This window comes from Cyanistes caeruleus, chromosome 22, assembly GCF_971803275.1.
Source record: "Cyanistes caeruleus chromosome 22, bCyaCae1.hap1.1, whole genome shotgun sequence".
In the NCBI taxonomy this organism is placed as follows: domain Eukaryota; kingdom Metazoa; phylum Chordata; class Aves; order Passeriformes; family Paridae; genus Cyanistes; species Cyanistes caeruleus.
Window position 1 is genome coordinate 6,747,759 of NC_141722.1, and position 20,350 is coordinate 6,768,108.

Sequence of the window (20,350 nt, forward strand, 5' to 3'; positions counted from 1 at the left end):
CCTCCAAACACCCCAATCCAGGTGCAGTGGATGATTTTCCACCAGCTCCAGCAGATTCCAGAGGCAGAGCCATTCCCAGCTCCTGAACAGCAAGTCCATCACCCCCAGTGCCCACCGAGGATCATTTCAAACCCTCAGCACAGGAGGAGCTCCCTCCCCTCCTGGCTCCTCTCTCCTCTCCTTTCCCACCCTCTCCACCTCTCCCGAACCCTCTTTTCCTGCAAACGCTCCCTGGGAGCTCCAGAAAACCAACCCAGGGTCCTCAAGGCCCCTCCTGCAAACTCTAATCAGAGAAGAGCTCAAGGAGCAATTTCCTCGCCGACAAATTCCTTTATCCCCCCCTTAATTTGTCGCTTCCTGATGATTATTATTTGAAATCCACCTCTCCCGTGCAGGAATCCCAGCAGGAGAGCTGGGTGTGGATTCACTGGGAGCCAGACAGAAAGGTCAACTTCATTTCCTGGGAGCTGAGGAGCCTGGAGGGGGCTCATTCCCACAGCTGCGGGCTCCCAGCTGGAATGCCAGCCCAGGGAAGGGCTTTGATCAGCTTTGATCAGCTTTGATCAGCACACCCAGCCCCCAATTCCAGCTGTGGCAGATGTTTCCTGCCCAGAGGCATTGTCACACACCTCAGTTGTCCATCATTTTCCCATCATTTCCCATCATTTTCCCTCCTGATCACACCCTGCTGATTCCCAAAGCTGACTCCCGGATTCCTCGCTGTCCTCTGCCACCAGCCCTGTCCCCATCCCCAGGACATCAGAGATGCTCCTCACAGGGTTGTCACACGCCCCTGGATCAGCCCCTGGCCATCATTTTTCCATCAGTTTTCCATTATTTTTCCATCAGTTTCCCTCCTGATCACACTTAGCTGACCCTTAAAGCAGAGCTGGTGATTCCTCAGTGTCCCTTCCCAGCCTTGGTGTCCCTGGCCCAGCCTGAGGCCATCATTTCTCCATCTTTTCCCATTATTTCTCCATCATTTCTTTCCTCCATCTTTTCCCATCATTTTTCCATCATTCCTCCATCATATTCCCATCATTTCTCCATTATTTCTACATCATTCCTCCATTGTTTTCCCATTATTTTCCCTCCTTGCTGCACTCTGCTGACCCCCAAGGCAGCGCCGCTGATCCCAGTGTCCCCCTGCTCCCAGCCCTGCCACCATCCACTCCAGCCCTGCCCACCTGGGGACAGCCAGCCCCACTCCCCCTGTCCCGGGGTGTCCCTGTCCCGGGTGTCCCTGTCCCGGGGTGTCCCTGTCCCGGGGTGTCCCTGTCCCGGGGTGTCCCTGCCCCTGGGGACAGCCAGCCCCACTCACCGCAGGGTCCCTTGCTGATGACCTTGATCCTCCTCTGCTGGTTGCACTGGGCGCGCTCCAGCTCGCACTCGTTGCTGTAGGTGGAGTGGTCAGAGCCGCACACCGGGGCCACCACGGGGGCACAGGGACCCTTCCTGCACACGCACGAGGCCTGGCCCGGCTCCGAGGGGCTGCGCTCGCACACGGCCCCGAAGCCACACAGCATCCCCCGGCAGCCTGCGGGGACACGGACACTCAGGGGACATGGGGACACATGGGGGACATGGGGACACACGGGGGACACGGGGACACCAAACCCACACAGCATCCCCCGGCAGCCTGCGGGGACACGGACACTCAGGGGACACAGGGACACATGGGGGACATGGGGACACACGGGGCACACGGGGACACCAAACCCACACAGCATCCCCCGGCAGCCTGCGGGGACACGGACACTCAGGGGACATGGGGACACATGGGGGACATGGGGACACACGGGGGACACGGGGACACCAAACCCACACAGCATCCCCCGGCAGCCTGCGGGGACACGGACACTCAGGGGACACAGGGACACACGGGGGACATGGGGACATGTGGGGGACATGGGGACACACAGGGGACACAGGGACATCAAAGCCACACAGCATCCCCCAGCAGCCTGCGGGGACACAGACACTCAGGGGACACGGGGACACACAGGGGACATGGGGACATGTGGGGGACATGGGGACACCAAACCCACACAGCATCCCCCGGCAGCCTGCAGGGACACAGACACTCAGGGGACACAGGGGGACACGGGGACACCAAACCCACACAGCATCCCCCGGCAGCCTGTGGGGACACACGGGGGACACGGGGACACACGGGGGACACAGGGACATCAAACCCACACAGCATCCCCCGGCAGCCTGCGGGGACACAGACACTCAGGGGACATGGGTACATGTGGGGGACATGGGGACATGTGGGGACACACAGGGGATGTGGGGACACACAGGGGACATGGGGACAGCCAGGGGGACACAGGGACAGCCAGGGGACACAGGGACATGTGGGGGACACGGGGAGAGCCAGTGGGCACCGGGACACATGGGGGACACCAGGACACGCAGGGTGCACGGGGACACCTTGGGGACACAGGGACACACAGGGGACATGGGGCCCCAGGTGACCTCACTGCCCACACAGGTGACCACAGAGTGCCAGGTGACCACGATCACACAGGGACACAGGGGCCAGGTGGCCACATGGTCACACAGGTGACCATAGGGAGCAGGTGACTACAGAGGTGACCACACTGTCCCAGGTGACCACAGTGCCCACACAGGTGACCACACTGTCCCTGGTAACCAGAGTGCTCACACAGGTGACCACAGGGACCAGATGACCACAGGATCACACAGGGACACACAGGTGACCACAGAGGTGACCACAGTGCCCACACAGGTGACCACATGGGCCAAGTGACCACACTGCCCACACAGGTGACTGCACTGTCCCAGGTGACCACAGGATCACACAGGTGACCACAGGGACCAGGTGACCACAGAGGTGACCACAGTGCCCACACAGATGACCACAGGATCACACAAGGACACACAGGTGACCACAGGGGTGACCACAGGGGCCAGGTGACCACAGTGCTCACACAGGTGACCACAGGGGCTAGATGACCACAGGATCACACAGGGACACACAGGTGACCACAGAGGTGACCACAATGCCCACACAGGTGACCGCACTGTCCCAGGTGAGCACCCAGCAGCATTTCCAGCAGCCCAGGACGCTCCCTCCAAAGCTTTTCTGGAGTTCTCCACACCCCAAAGGCGTTTCTCACTCCCCGGCGAGGGAGAGGGAAGTCGAGGGAAGGAGAACTCGTCCTCAGCTGCCTGGGAGCGGGCCAGACCTTCCCCCACACGCTCATTTATTTATTTATCGCTCATTTATTTATCGCTGCTTATGCAAAGCAGCCGCACCACGAGCCTGGAGCCTCCGAGGAAATCAGGGATGCGGGAATTTCTTTATCAGAGCAGCCAGCTCCGAACTGCTGCAGGGCACAGGTGACTCCAGACAGGTGACACCGGGAGGTGCCCGGGGACACAGCCTGGCACTGGCAGCTGGGCAGGGAAGTATCAGGGAATCGCGGAATTATGGAATATCCTGAGCTGGAGGGGATCCAGAAGGATCAGAGTCCAAACAGACTCTGCACAGCCATCCCAAAATCCCAGCCTGCATCCCTGGGAGGGTTGAACGAACGCCTCTGGAGCTCTGGGACATCCCTGGGAGCCTTTTCCAGGAGATCGTTCCCTGAAATGCATTTTCCCCGTTTCCTGGGACAGCTCCATCCATTCCTGGAGGTGTTCCTGCCCCACCCGTCAGAGCAGAGCCTGACCTACAGAACGAGGGAACAGAGGAATCCTAAAAGGCGAAATCAAACGCCTCATTTACACTTCAATTCCCAGCGCTTGCCTTTGACTGCCTGGAGATTCCGGAGCTGCCACGGCGAAGCCGGCAGGAGATAAATCCCGGGAAATCAAAAGGAAAAGGACTCTCCTCTCTCCCGCCCGGAATCCAAAGGGATTCAGCATTTTTATGGAGAGCCCTGGGTGGAGTGGGAGTCTCTGCCGCACTTCCCAGCGCTGCTCCTTCCCTCGCTTGGCTGGTGTTAAATGAAGACGGGGTGTGAAAATTCCAGGGCCAGGGGAGGGTCCAGGAGAACGGGAATTGCGGGATTCATCCCGAGGAAAGGGGCTGGGGAGTGGGAATGGAGCTGGGAGCAGCGCCACGGGAGACAGAGCTGACTCTGAGGGGAAGGGAAAGGGGAAAAAAAGGGGAGAGGAAAAAGGAGGGTGGGGGGTAAAGGGGGGGAAAAAAGGGGAGGAAAAGGTGGGAAAAAGAGGTGGGAAAAAAAGGCGGGAAAAAGGTGGGGAAAAAAAGGCGGGAAAAAGAGGTGGGGAAAAAAAGGCGGGAAAAAGAGGTGGGGAAAAAAAGGCGGGAAAAAGAGGTGGGGAAAAAAAGGCGGGAAAAAGAGGTGGGGGAAAAAAAGGCGGGGCAAAACAAGGTGGGAAAAAGGCGGGAGGAAAGGCAGGAAAAAGGCAGAGATAAAAAGGCGGGAAAAAAGAGGTGGAACAAAAAAGGCGGGAAAAGGAGGGGAAGGGAGGGAAAAAAGGCGGGAAAAGCGGTGAAGGTGGGGGAAAAAGGTGGAGAAAAGCAGGAGAAAACATGGGGAAAAAAGGGGGGAGAAAAAATGCAGGAAAAGGGATGGGAAAAGAAAGGCACATGGAATAACCAGTGCCAGGCCCTCACCATCCTCCCAGGAAAGAATTCCTTCCCAAGATCCCATCTAAACCTCCTTTTTCGGATTGAAAGCCTTGCCTTTGTCTCATCCCCGCTAATCCTGAGCTCCAGAGCTGCCTGGGAGGTGAGGGCAGGGCCTGGATCCAAATCCCAGCTCCGGTTCCGTCACCCCCGTGCTGCAGGCTCGGGGCACAGCGAGGAATTTGGCACAGAGCGAGATCTGCACTCGGCTGCAGCCAAAAAAACCTCGGAGCTGCCCTTTCCCAAAGCTCCTGAGCTGCCAGGGATGAGGGGAAGCAGCAGGGAATAAAAGGAGGGATCGTTGTCCCCCCTGGAATTCCAGCCAAGCCTCTCCACGGCTCTCAGCAGCGCTGGAGCGGGAGCAGGATAATAAATAACAACTGTAATAAAAAATAATAATAAAAGCATCTCCTGGAGAGGATGGGGAAGCCAAAGGTGTCGCTGGAAATAGTTCCCGGCAGTGTTTGCATCCAGAGGGATCCCGTGGGCAGGAACAGCAGCTCCTCCGCTCTGCCCCAGCCAAAAGGGCCTTGGGAAGAGATCAAGGCTCAGGGAAAACCAGGCTCGGAGCCTCGGCTGCAGCTCAGGGGGCTCTGAGGCTCCTCCTTGGATCCGCAGGGAGCTCCTGGTGCAGGGGGAGCAGAACCCGAGGTTAACGAGGGGCTCCTGTCCTCTGGCTAATTGGGGAAGGGCAGGGGCACCCAGGCCTCTCCCAGAAGTTGCCAGACAAAAAGAAGGGCACAGCTTGGCACAGACACCCCAAAATCCCAGCCTGGCATCCCTGGCAGTGGTGTCCAAATGCTCCTGGAGCTCTCGGGGCCGTGCCCATCCCTGGGGAGCGTGGGAACCGCCCCAGCGCCCTCTGGAGCAGAACCTTTCCCTGAAATCCATCCTGACCCTCCCCTGGCACAGCTGCACCCCGCAAGGAAAGGGGAAATGTGGGAGGCGACAGGAGAGGAGCAGGAACAACAACTGCCCACAGCTGCAGGAGCAGTGACACCAATCCAGCCCCAAACCTGTCCCCCCGGCCAGCCAGGACACTTCCTCAGGCAGCCCCTAATTAGCACAGCTTCGTTAGCAGCCCGGTCTCTCCCCGAGCAGGTGCTGGGGCTCCGCAGGAGCTGCCAGGGCAGATGGCTCCAGCTCCACCTCCCTGTGTCCAACGGCGCCTGCAGATGTCCAGTGGGGCTGGAGGGACAGCTGGGAGCGGGATGGAGCAGGGATGGGCAGAGGGAAGGGCAGGGCCAGCCTGGGAATGGCCAGGAGCCACCCCGGGAATGGCCAGGAGCCACCCCGGGAATGGCCAGGAGCCACCCATGGCTCTTCTCTGTGCAGGGATGGGGGAGCCAGGGTGGGGAGGCAGGAATTTGGGTAGAGAGGCAGGAATTGGGGTGGGGAGGCTGGAATTGGGGTGGGGAGGCTGGAATTGGGGTGGGGAGGCTGGAATTGGGGTGGGGAGGCTGGAATTGGGATGGAGAGGCTGGAATGGCAATGCAGGAATTGGTGAGGGGATGCAGGAATTGGTGAGGGGATGCTGGAATTGGGGTGGGGATGCAGGAGTTGTTTTGGAGATGTGGCAATGGGTTTGGGGATGCTGAAATCAGTGTGGGGATGCTGGAATTGGGGTGGGGATGCAGGAGTTGGTTTGGGGATGCTGGATTTGGGGAAGGGATGCTGGAATTGGAGTGGGAATCCAGGAATCAGGGTGGGAATCCAGGGAGAAGGGTTCTCCTTCAGTCCCTGCCTCCCAGGACACAGCTCCAGGCGGAGCTCTCGGAGCAGCTCCTCAATCCCTCCCCATCCCCAGCCCGCTCTGAGCCCCCTGGAGCGGAGCAGGGAGGATGGGGAGCAGCTCAGCTCCCCACCCTGGGCTCTCCTTGCACAAATCCCGCGGGAAACAAGGCCCAGGTGGCAGGGAAGGAGCTGGGTTTGAGGAGGGATTAACAGCAAGCTGCCTCCGGGTGCTCTGAGCTCTCCAGGAGCTCGAGTTAATAAAGCCTCCATCTCTCCCATTCACAGGTTTCTCCAGCTCAATAATCACAAGTGGAATGGCAACACTGCTCTTTTCCAGTGCCTGCAAAAGGGGGAAAAAGCTCCTGGAGCAGTTTGGGGATTGCTCACAGCTGCCTGCCAGGTCTGTCCCGTATTCCCAGCATCCCAACAGCTCCTGGGCACTGGGAATGGCACAGGAGAGGAAATCTGGGAATGGCACAGGAGAGGAAATCTGGGAATGGGACAGGAGAGGGGCACTGGGAATGGCACAGGAGAGGAAATCTGGGAATGGGACAGGAGAGGAAATCTGGGAATGGCACAGGAGAGGGGCACTGGGAATGGCACAGGAGAGGGGCACTGGGAATGGCACAGGAGAGGAAATCTGGGAATGGCACAGGAGAGGGGCACTGGGAATGGCACAGGAGAGGAAATCTGGGAATGGCACAGGAGAGGAAATCTGGGAATGGCACAGGAGAGGAAATCTGGGAATGGCACAGGAGAGGAAATCTGGGAATGGCACAGGAGAGGGGCACTGGGAATGGCACAGGAGAGGAAATCTGGGAATGGCACAGGAGAGGGGCACTGGGAATGGCACAGGAGAGGAAATCTGGGAATGGCACAGGAGAGGAAATCTGGGAATGGCACAGGAGAGGAAATCTGGGAATGGGACAGGAGAGGAGCTCTGGGAATGGCACAGGAGAGGGGTTTGGGGTCACAGGGCTCCTCCCAGCCAGGACAGAGCTTCCCCCTCAGCAGGAATCTTGCCAAGGGCTGAGGAGGGCCCTGGAGATGAGGGGGACCTGGGAAGTTGGGAATGCAGGGAAGCAATTCCTGCCTGCTGGAGGCACAACGGGAATTTGCTCTGGCTCCGGGGGAAGTCAGCCCTCAGAGAAAAACAATGGGAAAAGCACAGCTGGGAGCTGAATCCCAGCTCGGGGGTGGGAGGGTGGGATGGAGCTGCTCCATGGTGGCACCAGGAGAGGGAAAAGGCAGGAAAAGGGATCGTAAGGAATGACACTGCCAGGCACAGCCACAAACCCTGCACGGGGAGAGGATGGAAACCTCCTGGGAAGGGCAGGGCACCTCTGGGATCTGCTGGAGCATTCCCTGCCGGGAGCTCCCAGGAGGAGCCCGGATTTAGGAATTCCGTGCCTGTGAGAAACGCGCCTTTAACCACGCGCTATCCCAAAACCAGCCGGGAGAACGCGCTGGAGCCACGGAAAACATTCCAGCCGGGAACCCAAACAGGGATTGGATGGAGGGAAGGGCTGGGATGCATCCCCCACCACGTGTCGCTCCCAGGGATGGCTTTTGAGGCTTCCCTGTGCCAAAGGGGCAGCGGGAATGGCCGGGCTGGGCATTAATTCCGCCTGAGCGAGGCGCCCGTTGCCATGGAGAGCGGCTCCTGTCCCCCAGCCCAGCCCCGCTGCCATCCACATCCATCGCCTCAAACGCCCAACCCCGCTCCGAGCCCCGGGAAGAGCCCTGGGAAGAGCTGGGAATTCACCCCACAGCCCCAGCGAGCACCTCCGACATCCAGGGAACGGGAACGGGGTCCTGGCGCCAGGGAAAGCTCGGAGCCGTCAGATTGCGGGCACCGAGGGCACAAAGCTTCCCCCAGGCAGCTCTGCCTGAGCCCTGCTCCGGCAGGGACGCGCTGGCCCGCTCCCCAAGCCCCAAATTTGCTCATTCTCACCCATTCCTGGCCCTATCCCGCTCCCCAAGCCCAAATTTGCTCATTCTCACCCATTCCTGGCCCTATCCCGCTCCCCAAGCCCAAATTTGCTCATTCTCACCCATTCCTGGCCCTATCCCGATCCCCAAGCCCCAAATTTACTCATTTTCACCCATTCCCTGCCCCATCCCTGCTAAAACTGGGCCAGGAGAACCCATCTGGGAGGGAGGTTTGGACCTGGGAGGTTTTAATGCACAGAGAGCCCCAAAACTGGGAACAAAGGGAATGGGGATGGGGATGGGGATGGGGATGGAGTGGAGTGGAGTGGAGTGGAGTGGGATGGCATGGGATGGCATGGCATGGGAAGGGATGGCATGGCATGGCATGGCATGGCATGGCATGGGATGATGGGATGGGATGGGAGGATGGGATGGGATGGGATGATGGGATGGGATGGGATGGGATGGCATGGGATGGGATGGCATGGGATGGGATGGCATGGCATGGGAAGGGATGGCATGGCATGGCATGGCATGGCATGGCATGGGATAGCCTGGGCTGTATTTCCAGTTCGATTTTCTCATGGTGGCTCCCGAGTGTCCCCTCCCTGTCCCCATGAGCAGGCACAGCGATCCCAGAGCCTGAGCATAAAAGAGCCCAAGGAATTCCTGCCTCCCTGGATTTTTTCCCTGGATTTCCAGCAGCTGGAGGAGGTTTTGGACAGCACACACAGGGGAGGGCCAGCCCCAGCCCGGTCCCTGTGGAAGGGACCTTAAATCCCATCCATGGGCAGGGACACCTCCCTCTATCCCAGGCCACTCCAGCCTGGCCTGGGACACTCCCAGGGATCCAGGGACAGCCCCGGCTGCCCTGGGAAATCCATTCCAGAGCCTCCCCACCCTCCTAGGGAAGGGTTTCTTCCCAAAATCCCACCTAAATCCCCTTCCTTTGTTCTCCCTGCCCTCAGAGGCAACAGCCACAACTCCTGCAAACAAACACAACGCAGAGGAGATGGGAGGAGGAGGAGGAAGATCCTTCCCGATCCTCCCCCCTCAGGGCTCCCAGCCCACCCTGGCTGCCCCAGAGCCCTCTCCCGGTGTGGATCCTGCCACACCCAGCCCTGGAGCCGGGAGACAGGAGAGAATTCTCCAGCCTGGAAGGGCCAGGGCAGTCCCTGAGCTGGGGACACGGAGCCGTCCTGCAGCTCCCCATGAGCCGGTGGAGCCTCAAATCCCTGCCCAGGCTGGGGAATGCCAGGATTTGTGGGGATTTGGGAATGGCAGTGGCCTTGTTCCCAAGTGTTCCCTAAATCCACGTGAGGCTTGGGAGTTTTCTTGGGGCAGGGTTTGGAGTCGGGAGGAGAGGAAAAGGTAAAAAAGCCAACAGAGACTCGAGGAACAGCCCAAGGGACCCACAAGGATCAGAGTCCAGCCCCTGGCTCTGCACTGACACCCCAAAATCCCACCCAGACACCCAAAATCTTGTCCTGGCACCCAGTTCCAGCGGGCCCTGGCACAGGGAGTGCTAATTAGAGACACGGCCCTAATTAGGGCCAGGCTGGGGGCCTGAGGGATGTCCCAGGGGAGGTGACAGTGCTCGAGGAGCCCGGGAGCTGCCCAGGGGCCCTGCTGGTGCTCCCAGCACCTGCCTGGGCCTCACCTGGAGGATTTGGGGACAGGACCTTCCCAAACCTCCAGGATTATCCAAACCTCAGCGCCACCTCCGAGCAAACTCTGCCGGGAGATCCCAGCTCCGGAGCAAACCTCAGCCCTGCCCAAAGCCACCAAGGACACCCAGAACCGCATCAAATCCATTCCAGGGATGGGCAGAGGCAGCAGAACCCATCCCTGCCCCCCAGGGACCTGTTCCCGTGGCCCTGTCCCCAGAATCCCCCCGAAGGCGCAGCGGGAATGTGCTCCCCGCCAGCCCTGGCAGCCTCCCAGGATCGGTAGTTTTCCATCTCCTGTGGGAGCACCAGAGCTCTTTTGGAAGTCTGGCATCTGCCTGGGCTGGGCTGGTAATATTTTGGAGCCCTGAGCAAGGAGTTCCACCTACGTGGGTTTTTATTTTTCGCTCGAGATGCCTTCCCCGGGCCAATTATAGATTAATCACATTTTTATCTCGCATCCGTTTCTCCTCCGCCTCCTTCCCCACCCCCAGCAGGGGAGGCAAAGAAAAATAAAAATAAAAATTCAATAAAAACAAAAAAAATAATTAAAATAAAATAAAAATATAAAATTAAATTAAAATAAAATATTTTTAATTAAAGTAAGATTTAAAATAAAATAAAATATTTTTAAAATAAATAAAGATTAAAATATAAAAGAATTAAAATAAATAATTATAATAAATTAAAATATTTTTAAATAAATAAATATCAAAATATAATATAAAATATTAAAAAATAAAAATTAAAAAATAAAATAAAATAAAATAAAATAAAATAAAATAAAGCAACAACCAGGTTATTAATTGGCTGCTGTTTTCTGCTCAGCTCTTATCTGTGCACGTGAAGGTGGGGGAAGAGCCTGCCAGCAAAGGCAGGGATTTAAGCCTGGTTTTAAAGGGAACAAAGCTCCTGTGATGGTTTTATCTCAGCCTGGGCTTGCCTGCCCTGCATCCAGCAGCTCCTGAAGCTGCTGGCTGATAAGAACCTCACAAAAAAAACCCAAACCCCCAAAGTTCTCTACGAAAGCAGAGGAAAGGTGGGAGAGGCGACCCAGAGGCAAGGATGGAAATTCAGGTCTGCAGGATACCCAGGTGCTGACCTTTTCCAGCCCTTCCCTGCTTCCAGCTGGGAAAATCCCTGGAAAAAGGGGGCGCTGAGGGCTCCAAACCCTTCATCCCAGCACTGGCAGGGCTGGGCTGGCTCGGAAGCGACTTTAAATCCCCAGAGCTGAGTTCCAGCTCGGGGGCAGGAGGGTGGGATGGACCCGCTTCCACAGGAGGGGGAAGAGGCAGGAAGGGCTCGGGCAGCCCAGGAGAGGCTCCCGTGTCCCCGGCTCGGCACTCACCATCCCGCGGCGGCGGCGGCGTCTGCGTGAAGTAACTGTTGGGTTTGTCTGCAAGGAAACAGAAAGCACGGAGCTGTCACGGCTTCCTGGGGCACATTCCCTCCTCTCCAGCCCCCAGCCCTCGTCCACGGTGGCGTTTCATCCCTCCAGCCGCAGCTTTGGCTCCCAGGAGGTCCTGGAGGTGGGAGCAGGAGCTGCTTTGGAGGGCGGCAGTGGATGGAGCATCCCTGGCTGGGATGTGGGAGCAGCCCCGGCAGCGCTGGGATGGCTCTGGGCCTGTCCTGCCCCATCTCCGGGGCTGTGAGGCCAATCCTGCTGCGGATCACCCCAAATCACAGCCGGCCCGGTTATCCCGGAGCAGGGAACGCCGCAGCCTCCGAAATGCGGGAAGCGAGAGGTGCCACGAGCACGGGTCCCCAGGCAAGGGCCACCTGCCACCCCTGGGACCCCGGATCAGCCCGGGGGGAGCTGAGCTCCACTCAGGCACCAAAACCCCCCCCGTGCTGAACGGGAAACAGCCAAAACCTGGGCTCTGGCAGCAGAGCCAGGCTGTGGCAGAGACAACCCCACCCCCACCACGCTCCATCACCTGGGCCCTGCTCCTTGAAGGTGTCCGTGTGTTTTCCAGCCTTTATTCCCAGCCACAGCTCCTCCAGGAGAAGCTGCACACCCCAAAGCTGCGCTGGAGGCTTTGCCTGCCCTCCGTGGGCTTTTCCCACAGCAGCTGTTGGGCCCTTCCAGCGTCAGGGAGGTCAAAGCCAGCCCTGGGTGATGGAAGATTCCTTGGGAAGGGAGCAGGAGGCGACGGAGCCTGACGGGAACACCTGGATGTATCCACACCCAAGGGTGGGATCTGCTCGGCTGCACCAGGGATCAGATCAACAGCCAACCCCGTTCTGCTGATTCCTGGAGCAGCCTGGGAGCATTTCCCTCTCACTTATCGGCTCCAAGCTCCAGCTTTTGCTGGGAATGAGGGAGCAGCAGAATTCCCTGGCCAGGGCAGCACTCCCAGGAGCCCGTTTTCCAGCCGGGAAAATCCCTGGAGAAAGGGAGTGCTGAGGGACATCTGCCCTCCCTCCTCACCCAGAGGGATGATCCCGCATCCCTCCTGCATCCCCCTCACCCTCAGGGATGCGCTGCAGGGCTCAGGGAGCAGCCAGGCAGCTCCACAGACGGATCCGTGGGTCAGGAGGCTTTTCCTGAGGGAAAGGCCAGGCCCAGGAGAGGCTTCCCCTGTCCCCAAGGAACTGCCCTCATCATCTCTCGACCCCAAATCCTCACATCCCCTGGCTCCTCACCAGCCCTTCCCGAATCCTCACATCCCCTGGATCCTCACCAGCCCTTCCCGAATCCTCACATCCCCTGGATCCTCACCAGCCCTTCCCAAATCCTCACATCCCCTGGATCCTCACCAGCCCTTCCCGAATCCTCACATCCCCTGGATCCTCACCAGCCCTTCCTGAATCCTCACATCCCCTGGATCCTCACCAGCCCTTCCCAAATCCTCACATCCCCTGGATCCTCACCAGCCCTTCCCGAATCCTCACATCCCCTGGATCCTCACCAGCCCTTCCCAAATCCTCACATCCCCTGGCTCCTCACCAGCCCTTCCCGAATCCTCCCATCCCCGGCTGGTCCCCCCGCAGCAGCAGCAGGGTTTGGGACGGGAGCCTGCTGGGAGCAGCAGCAGCAGGTGGGAGCTGTGCTGGCCCACGCACAGCCGCCCTCCCTCACAGCTCTGCTCCCGCTTTCCTGCCGGGGAAAAGTGGGCCAGGGAGTGATCCAGCGCCTGGATCGTCCCCAGCGGAGCGAGGAGCTCCGGGAGCGGCCCCCGAAGGCCCCCGTGCCCCGCCCAGGGACACGTACAGTTATTGAGGAAGAGCAGCACGGCGAACCCCAGCGTGGAGGTGGCCAGGAGGATGAGGCAGATGTTGCAGGGGATCATGAAGTAGCGCACCACCAGGGACACCTTGTGCTGGTACAGCCGGTCCCGCTCCAGGGCTCCCGGCGCCATGGGGTACTGGCACGCTGTCATGCTCGGCCACCAGGGTCACCACGAGGCTCAGGCGGATCCCGGTGCCCCGTCCCCGGCGCTCTCGGCAGCCTAAGTGTTCCCGGGGCTTCCCATCCCGGCCGGGGTGCCACGGCAGCGGCGCGGCCTCGGGGACAGCTCCGGCCCCTCGAGGGAGCTCAGTCCACACCCGCCCCAGGAAAGCGAAGCACGATCCCGGCGCCCAAATCCCGGCCGAGCCCACCGGGACGAGGAGAAGGCGCTGCTGGGGTGGGAACGGTGGGAACGGCACGGCGGCGACAGGAACGGGCTCGGGAATATCCCTGTGCTCCGGGATATCCTCTCAGATCCTCCGGGATACTCTCTCACACCCAAGCGGCCTCGCCCCGGGAACGCGGAGCTGCCCCCGCTGTCCAGCGGCTCCTCCGGGACACGGCCGGCAGCGGCTGACCCTCCGCGGGTCCTCGCAGCCCGGAGCAGCCCAGACCGCAGGAAAAACCCAAAATTCTGGGAGCAGCCAAGATTGCAGGAGATGCCCAAGGATTCCAGCAGCAGCCAAGATTGCAGGAGAAGCCCAAGATTGTGGGAGCAGTCAAGATTCCAGGAGCAAACAAGGATTCCGGGAGCAGCCAAGATTCTGGGAGAAACCCAAGGATTCGGGAGCAGCCTGAGGATTCCGGGAGCAGCCCAAGGATTCAGGAGCAGCCTGAAGATTCAGGGAGCAGCCAAAATTCCGGGATCAGCCCGAGGTGTAGCTCAGTCGTGCCACGCTCCAGCCGAAGGCAGCCGCTCCCTCTCGCCCTGGCAGGCTCCTCTCAGCTCCGCCGCAGCTCCATCCCCGCTCCCCCGCCGCCCCTGCCCGGCCGAGCCCGGCTCCCCGGCACCTTCCCAAGCCTCGGGCCAGCGGGAAGGGCCCCGGCTCGGCCCCGGAGGGGGCCAGCTGCCCTCCTCACGCCGCTCGGACATGCCGGTCCCTCCCGGGCGGATGGCAGCCCCGCGCGGAGCCCGGCATGGAGCGCTGCGGGGCTGGATGGGAGAGGCTGGATCCTCTAATCCCGGTGGTCTCGGCGCGCCCCCCGCGCGGGGAAGGAGCCGCGCAGCATCAGACAAGGGAGCGGCAGCGCGGAGCGAGCCCGGAGCGCCCGCCCCACGGCCCGGAGCTCCCCCCGCCCTCCGCCCGCCCCTCGGGCCGAGCCCGCCGGGGGGGGCACGGCGAGCCCCTCCGAGCGCCCAACAAAGGGGAGCGGGGGCGCAGGGGCGCGGCGCAGACAAAGAGCGGGGGCGGCGGGGGTCGCGCAGGAGCCGCTCCCCCTCCCCCGGCCGAGGCGGGGAGACCCCCCCGGGATGAGCCGGGAAGGGTGGGAGGGGGTGGAAGGGGTGGGGGCTCAGCCCCTCCGCCCACTGGAGATGGCGGGAGGCGGAGAAAGCGCTCACACCTCTGCCGGCATCGCCCCCCGAGAGACCCCCGGGGACAGCAGAGCCACGGGGAGAGCAGGAAAAAAACCCGGTTATTATTTTTTAAGGACGTTCTTGGCGAGGGAGGGGCACGGACCGGGCACGGCCTCCCCAACAGGAACCGGGAAAAAGGATCAGGAGCGCAGGGACGGCGCCGCTCCCGATGATCCCACAGGCGGCAACGGCAAATCCTGCCCGGCAAAACGAGGGGAAACGCCCCCAGGACACCAAAACCGAGCCCAGCACAGCACAAATCCCACCAGGAACATCCCAGCAGGGACTCCTGACCATCCTGACCGTGCTGGATTCCATCCTCGGGATCTGATCCACGAGGAGCTGCCACTCCAGGAGATCCTGGGGAATATCCCAGGCACAGCCAAAGCTCAGAATTTCCATTAACCATCAAATCCCGTGGGTTTTCTGCTCCAAGGGATGATTTTCTGAAACCAGACAACGTTCAGGAGCTAAACCCAGAGCTGCCATGGCTTCCCATGTCTCCCTCTCCCATCCCAGCCTGATCCATTTTCCTGTTTCCTTGGCCGGGTGCTGCTGCCGGGATGGGGAAGGTGCCCCCAGCTGAAACCAGAGCGAGGTCAGGGCCAGCAGAGCCACAGCCCCAGGCAGGGATTCCTGGTGCCCCGAAGACAAAGCCAGGAGCTGGCTCTGCTCTGCCAGGACAGCATTCCCGGCAGAACACAAACCCACGGCCCAGCAGGTCATTCCCTGCCTTTGGAATGGCACTTTTAGGGCACCAGGAACTGCTGGGTCATTTCTCAGCCACCACAGCTGAGCTCTTCCTCACCAGGAGGAGCTGGGCAGCTCTGGAGGATGCAAGAGAAAGGTTCTGGGCTCACAGAGAACCTGGGCTGACCCCACAGCTCTGCCAAAAAACCAAAAATGTTTTGGTTATCAGCCAAAGAAGGGGGCACGAGGACTCTCGGCGTCTCGGGTGCTGCAGAGGCTCTGGCAGTGGGACCGGGAGGGACCCCCCAACCCCTCCCAGGACACAGGGACACTGGAGATGGGGTGAGGGGCGTGGGAAGCTCCGTGCAGAGCAGCTGCCCCGAGTTCCTCCCCTTTCCAGGAGCTCAGCAGCAGCCAGGGAGGGAAGCTCAGCTTCCTCCTGCAGCCTCCACACGGACCCAGGAGCTTCCCCTCTCTCTCTGGGATGTCTGGGGGCCGTGGCTCCATGGAGGCAGCTCTGGGGGCAGCTCAGAATTCCTGCTTCCCACTGGATTCCTGCTTCCCACTGGATTCCTGCTTCCCACTCCTCCAAAAGGCAACAACTTGGGAGAAAAACCTTTGCCAGGGGCAGGTTCCCCTCCCAGCCCTTCCAAGAATCCTTCCCTCACTTGGCAATCTCCTGCAGCCCGAGGGACACAAACACTGAGGAATCCGCCCACCCTCCCCTCCCACAGGGACACGTGGGGGACACTGGGTGGTCCTGTGGCCTTAGGGCACCCCAGAAAGGGGTGGGATGGGCATAAGTCACCCCCCAGCTGCCCCACAAAGCCCCCCTGCTCCTCTCCGAGGGCTGGGAGCACCCCAAGGTGCAAATCCAAGGAATAACACAGAAAATAGGGGGAAAAACCAAAGTCACGTCCCAGAGATTGCTGCTCTTGAAACCTGCCTCGCTCCCTGCATCCTTCTACTGCTCCTGCATCCTTCCAGTGCCTTCTCCTGCATCCTTCTCATCCCAGCTTCTCCATCCTTCTCATCCCATCTCCTGAATCCTTCCAGTGCCTTCTCCTCCATCTTTCCCGTCCCAGCTCCCCCATCCTTCCTGGGACACAGGTGCCAAATTCCTGCCTGGTGCCCAGCGGGCCCTGCCCTGCTGTCCCTGCTCCAGCCCATCCCTGTCCCCTCCTGTCCCTGCTCCAGCCCATCCCTGTCCCCTCCTGTCCCTGCTCCAGGCCCGTCCCTGTCCCCTCCTGTCCCTGCTCCAGGCCCATCCCTGTCCTGTCCTGTCCCTGCTCCAGCCCATCCCTGTCCCCTCCTGTCCCTGCTCCAGGCCCATCCCTGTCCCCTCTCCACGCATCCCCGGGTGCGGTCTCAGAGCCACCGCAGCAATCCAGGCCGAGGCCCAGGCTCGGCTCAGAACAATTCCCAGAGGGAAGCGAGGCCATTGCCATTGCCATTGCCATTGCCATTGCCATTGCCATTGCCATTGCCTTCTCCTCTCCTCTCCTCTCCTCTCCTCTCCTCTCCTCTCCTCTCCTCTCCTCTCCTCTCCTCTCCTCTCCTCTCCTCTCCTCTCCTCTCCTCTCCTCTCCTCTCCTCTCCTCTCCTCTCCTCTCCTCTCCTCTCCTCTCCTCTCCTCTCCTCTCCTCTCCTCTCCTCTCCTCTCCTCTCCTCTCCTCTCCTCTCCTCTCCTCTCCTCTCCTCTCCTCTCCTCTCCTCTCCTCTCCTCTCCTCTCCTCTCCTCTCCTCTCCTCTCCTCTCCTCTCCTCTCCTCTCCTCTCCTCTCCTCTCCTCTCCTCTCCTCTCCTCTCCTCTCCTCTCCTCTCCTCTCCTCTCCTCTCCTCTCCTCTCCTCTCCTCTCCTCTCCTCTCCTCTCCTCTCCTCTCCTCTCCTCTCCTCTCCTCTCCTCTCCTCTCCTCTCCTCTCCTGTTTTCAGATGTAAATCAGCCGCGGCACAGGCTCCCCTTTCTGTCCCCTGCAGCCACCGCGGGGCCGCTTTTAGGGGCAGCCCCGCGTGGGTCTGAGCAGCCTTTGTGTGCTGGAGGCTCCAGCATGGACAGATTGCCTCCTCATCCTCCTGGGAGAGACAAACCCCGCGGCCCTTGCGAGGATTTGGGGTGGGGCTCGACAATCTCGGGATCTTTTTGCCCTGGGGTGACCCCACACAATGTGGGGTGGCATTTCTGTCCTTCCCTCGCCACCTCCGTGGTGACAGTGACAGCGGGGACACCCCGTGTGCCACCTGCTCCCTCTGCCAGCCGGGAACATCCAGCCCTTGGCGCTTCGGACACTTGGGATGTGTCCTTGGGGAGTGAGGACAGGCCGAAGCCAGCAAGAGATGGCCATGCAAAAAAGGCCATAAAAGAAAAAATAATAAAAATTAAAAAGCCCAGAAAATCAGAAAAAAAGGCCAAAAAAGGCAAAAAGGCCATAAAAATAAACAAAAAAAGGACACAAAAGCCACCTTTGGCTCAGGAAGGGGCAGCTGGGGAGGGCGAATCCAGGGATCCAGAGCCTGCCCAGTGTCTGGAGCAGGGATGGATTCATCCCTCACCCCTCAGCCACTGCCCATCATCCCCCCTGCACCGACAGCCTTCCTCCTCCTCCTCCTCCTCCTCCTCCTCCTCCTCCTCCTGGAGGAGGCTGCAGGTGCCATGGGGACAGTCAGCCCCAGTGGGGACAGGAGGCACAAAATCCCCTCGGACAAGGGACCAACAGAATCCCCTCACACTCCAGGCAAAAATCCATCATCTCCCAGGAAAAAACCCACATCCCCTGCCTGGATCTTCTTCCTGGGAGAAATTCCAGGGAGTTCCGTGCATCCAGGGCTCCGTGTGGTCACCAGCCAGTGCAGAGCTGGTGCCACTCCTGGCTTCATCCATCAGCGCCGGTGCCAGGAGGGGCTGGGGCAGCTGGGAGGGGCTATCCCGCCATTCCCGGAGCTGTTCCCGGAGTTATTCCCGGAGCTATTCCCGGAGTTATTCCCGGAGCTGCCGGGAGACGCCTCTCTGGGCACTGGGAGCACTTCCCTTGGGAAGTGACAGCACCAGCAGCAACCTCAGCTTCAATTCCTTCCCAGATTCCAGCCCCCAGCCAGCAACACCCAAAAAATCGGAGCTGCTTTGGGAGATGATTGACAGCTGTCAATCACCCCTCCTCCCCGAGCTGCTCCCGCTGTTGCCAGGCTGATTCCCCACCTGGCTCGGCTCCCGCTAATCCTGTTTGGCAGGAGCTAATTGGGATTTATCTGCCAGCACCCAGCGCCTGCAGAGCCGCTCTGCGCTTCCTCCGGGGAGGAGGAGGAGGAGTTGGGAGCCTGCGAAAGGCGTTCGCTCCTTCTCCCTTCCCCATCCCCTCCCGCGGCTTTCCCGGCTAATTACCGGCGCTGAGGAGAGAGGAGCGGCAGGGGGAGAGGAGCGGGGGTTTGAATTATTTCATTTAACACTTGGCAGGACCCAGCTTGACTCCCCGCTGAGCAGCGCTCGGAAATAAAGAGCTTTTAAAGCTCTCGGCGGGAGAGGAGGGAGCGCGGCTGGGAGACGGGGCTGGGTGTGCAGGGTGGGATGGGGACGTTCCTTCGCACCATTCCAAAGAAACATTCCCAAGAACCATTCCCGATAAACGCTCCAGGGAGTGCGGGGTAAGGGCTGCCTCTGATGAAAAAGGGGTTTTTTCCCCCGCTTAAGGACTTTGTCGGGACTGGGATCCAACACTGGACCAAGCAGCGTCCTCCAGATGTGCTCAGGGGTGGAAAATCCCTGGAAAAGGGATGGAAAAGCTCCAGCATGGAGTGGGCCACACATCTGTGCCCAGGGACTCCAGGCCCCCTCTCCCAGCCCAGCAGACCCTTCCCTGCTCTCCTGTGCTGGCGTCCCCAGTGAGACCCCACAAATCCCAGCCAGCAATGGGAGAGCTCCGACAGCCCGTCCCTAAACCCACAGAAACCCAACCGAGGTTGGCACGCAGAGCTTGGAGGGTCTGCAAGGACACAATGCTGTCCCGAAGGGGACCCGCAGCAGAGCCAGGGCCACCCGAGGGAGGGGAAGCAATTCCGAGGACTCGGAGCATCCCCGTCACCTCTGCCTTCCCAAAACCGCCCTGGGCACGGCTCACACGGGGAGCTGGGACCCCATTCCCGGCTGGAACCCGCAGCTCCAGAGGATTTTCCAGAGCCAGGCGGCGAATCCGGGATTTCGCACCCTCAGAGGGCACCGGCTCCGCTTCCCCGGCCCCAGGGCCGCACCTTCGGGATCGGCGCTGGGAACAGCGGCCGGGAGAGGGACAATGTCCCGAGTGTCCCTGTCCCGTGGGGATGGGGACAATGTCCCGAGTGTCCCTGTCCCGTGGGGATGGGGACAAAATCCCGAGTGTCCCTGTCCCGTGGGGAGGGGGACAATGTCCCAAGTGTCCCTGTCCCGTGGGATGGGGACAATGTCCCGAGTGTCCCTGTCCCGTGGGGAGGGGGACAATGTCCCGAGTGTCCCCAGTCCCATGGGGATGGGGACAAAATCCCGAGTGTCCCTGTCCCGTGGGGATGGGGACAAAATCCAGAGTGTTCCTATCCCGTGGGGATGGGGACAATGTCCCGAGTGTCCCCGCTGTCGGACAGGGATGGGGACAGCCCCCCGAGTGTCCCCGCTGTCAGACAGGGATGGGGACAATGTCCCGAGTGTCCCCGCTGACAGGGATGGGGACAGCCCCCCGAGTGTCCCCGCTGTCTGACAGGGATGGGGACAGCCCCCCGAGTGTCCCCGCTGTCTGACAGGGATGGGGACAGCCCCCCGGGTGTCCCCGCTGTCTGACAGGGATGGGGACAGCCCCCCGGGTGTCCCCGCTGACAGGGATGGGGACAGCCCCCCGGGTGTCCCGGCTGTCGGACAGGGATGGGGACAGCC

At 60.5% G+C, this 20,350-nt stretch overlaps 1 protein-coding gene across 11 annotated transcripts in view; it reads right to left on the minus strand.

The window, feature by feature from the left end:
• The window catches only part of AGRN (agrin), a 97,768-nt gene that overhangs the window by 46,802 nt on the left and 30,616 nt on the right, over positions 1-20,350 (minus strand). For 9 of the 11 annotated variants that reach the window (XM_086860946.1, XM_086860945.1, XM_086860943.1 and 6 more), the window contains 2 exons: positions 11,309-11,356; positions 1,322-1,537 (listed from right to left, as the gene is read on the minus strand). In XM_086860946.1, coding sequence (XP_086717072.1) covers positions 1,322-1,537; positions 11,309-11,356 — 264 coding nt within the window. Of the gene's footprint in view, positions 1-1,321; positions 1,538-11,308; positions 11,357-13,174; positions 13,427-20,350 lie in introns of those variants that run through there. The other 2 variants (XM_086860951.1, XM_086860948.1) reach the window with 1 other exon arrangement.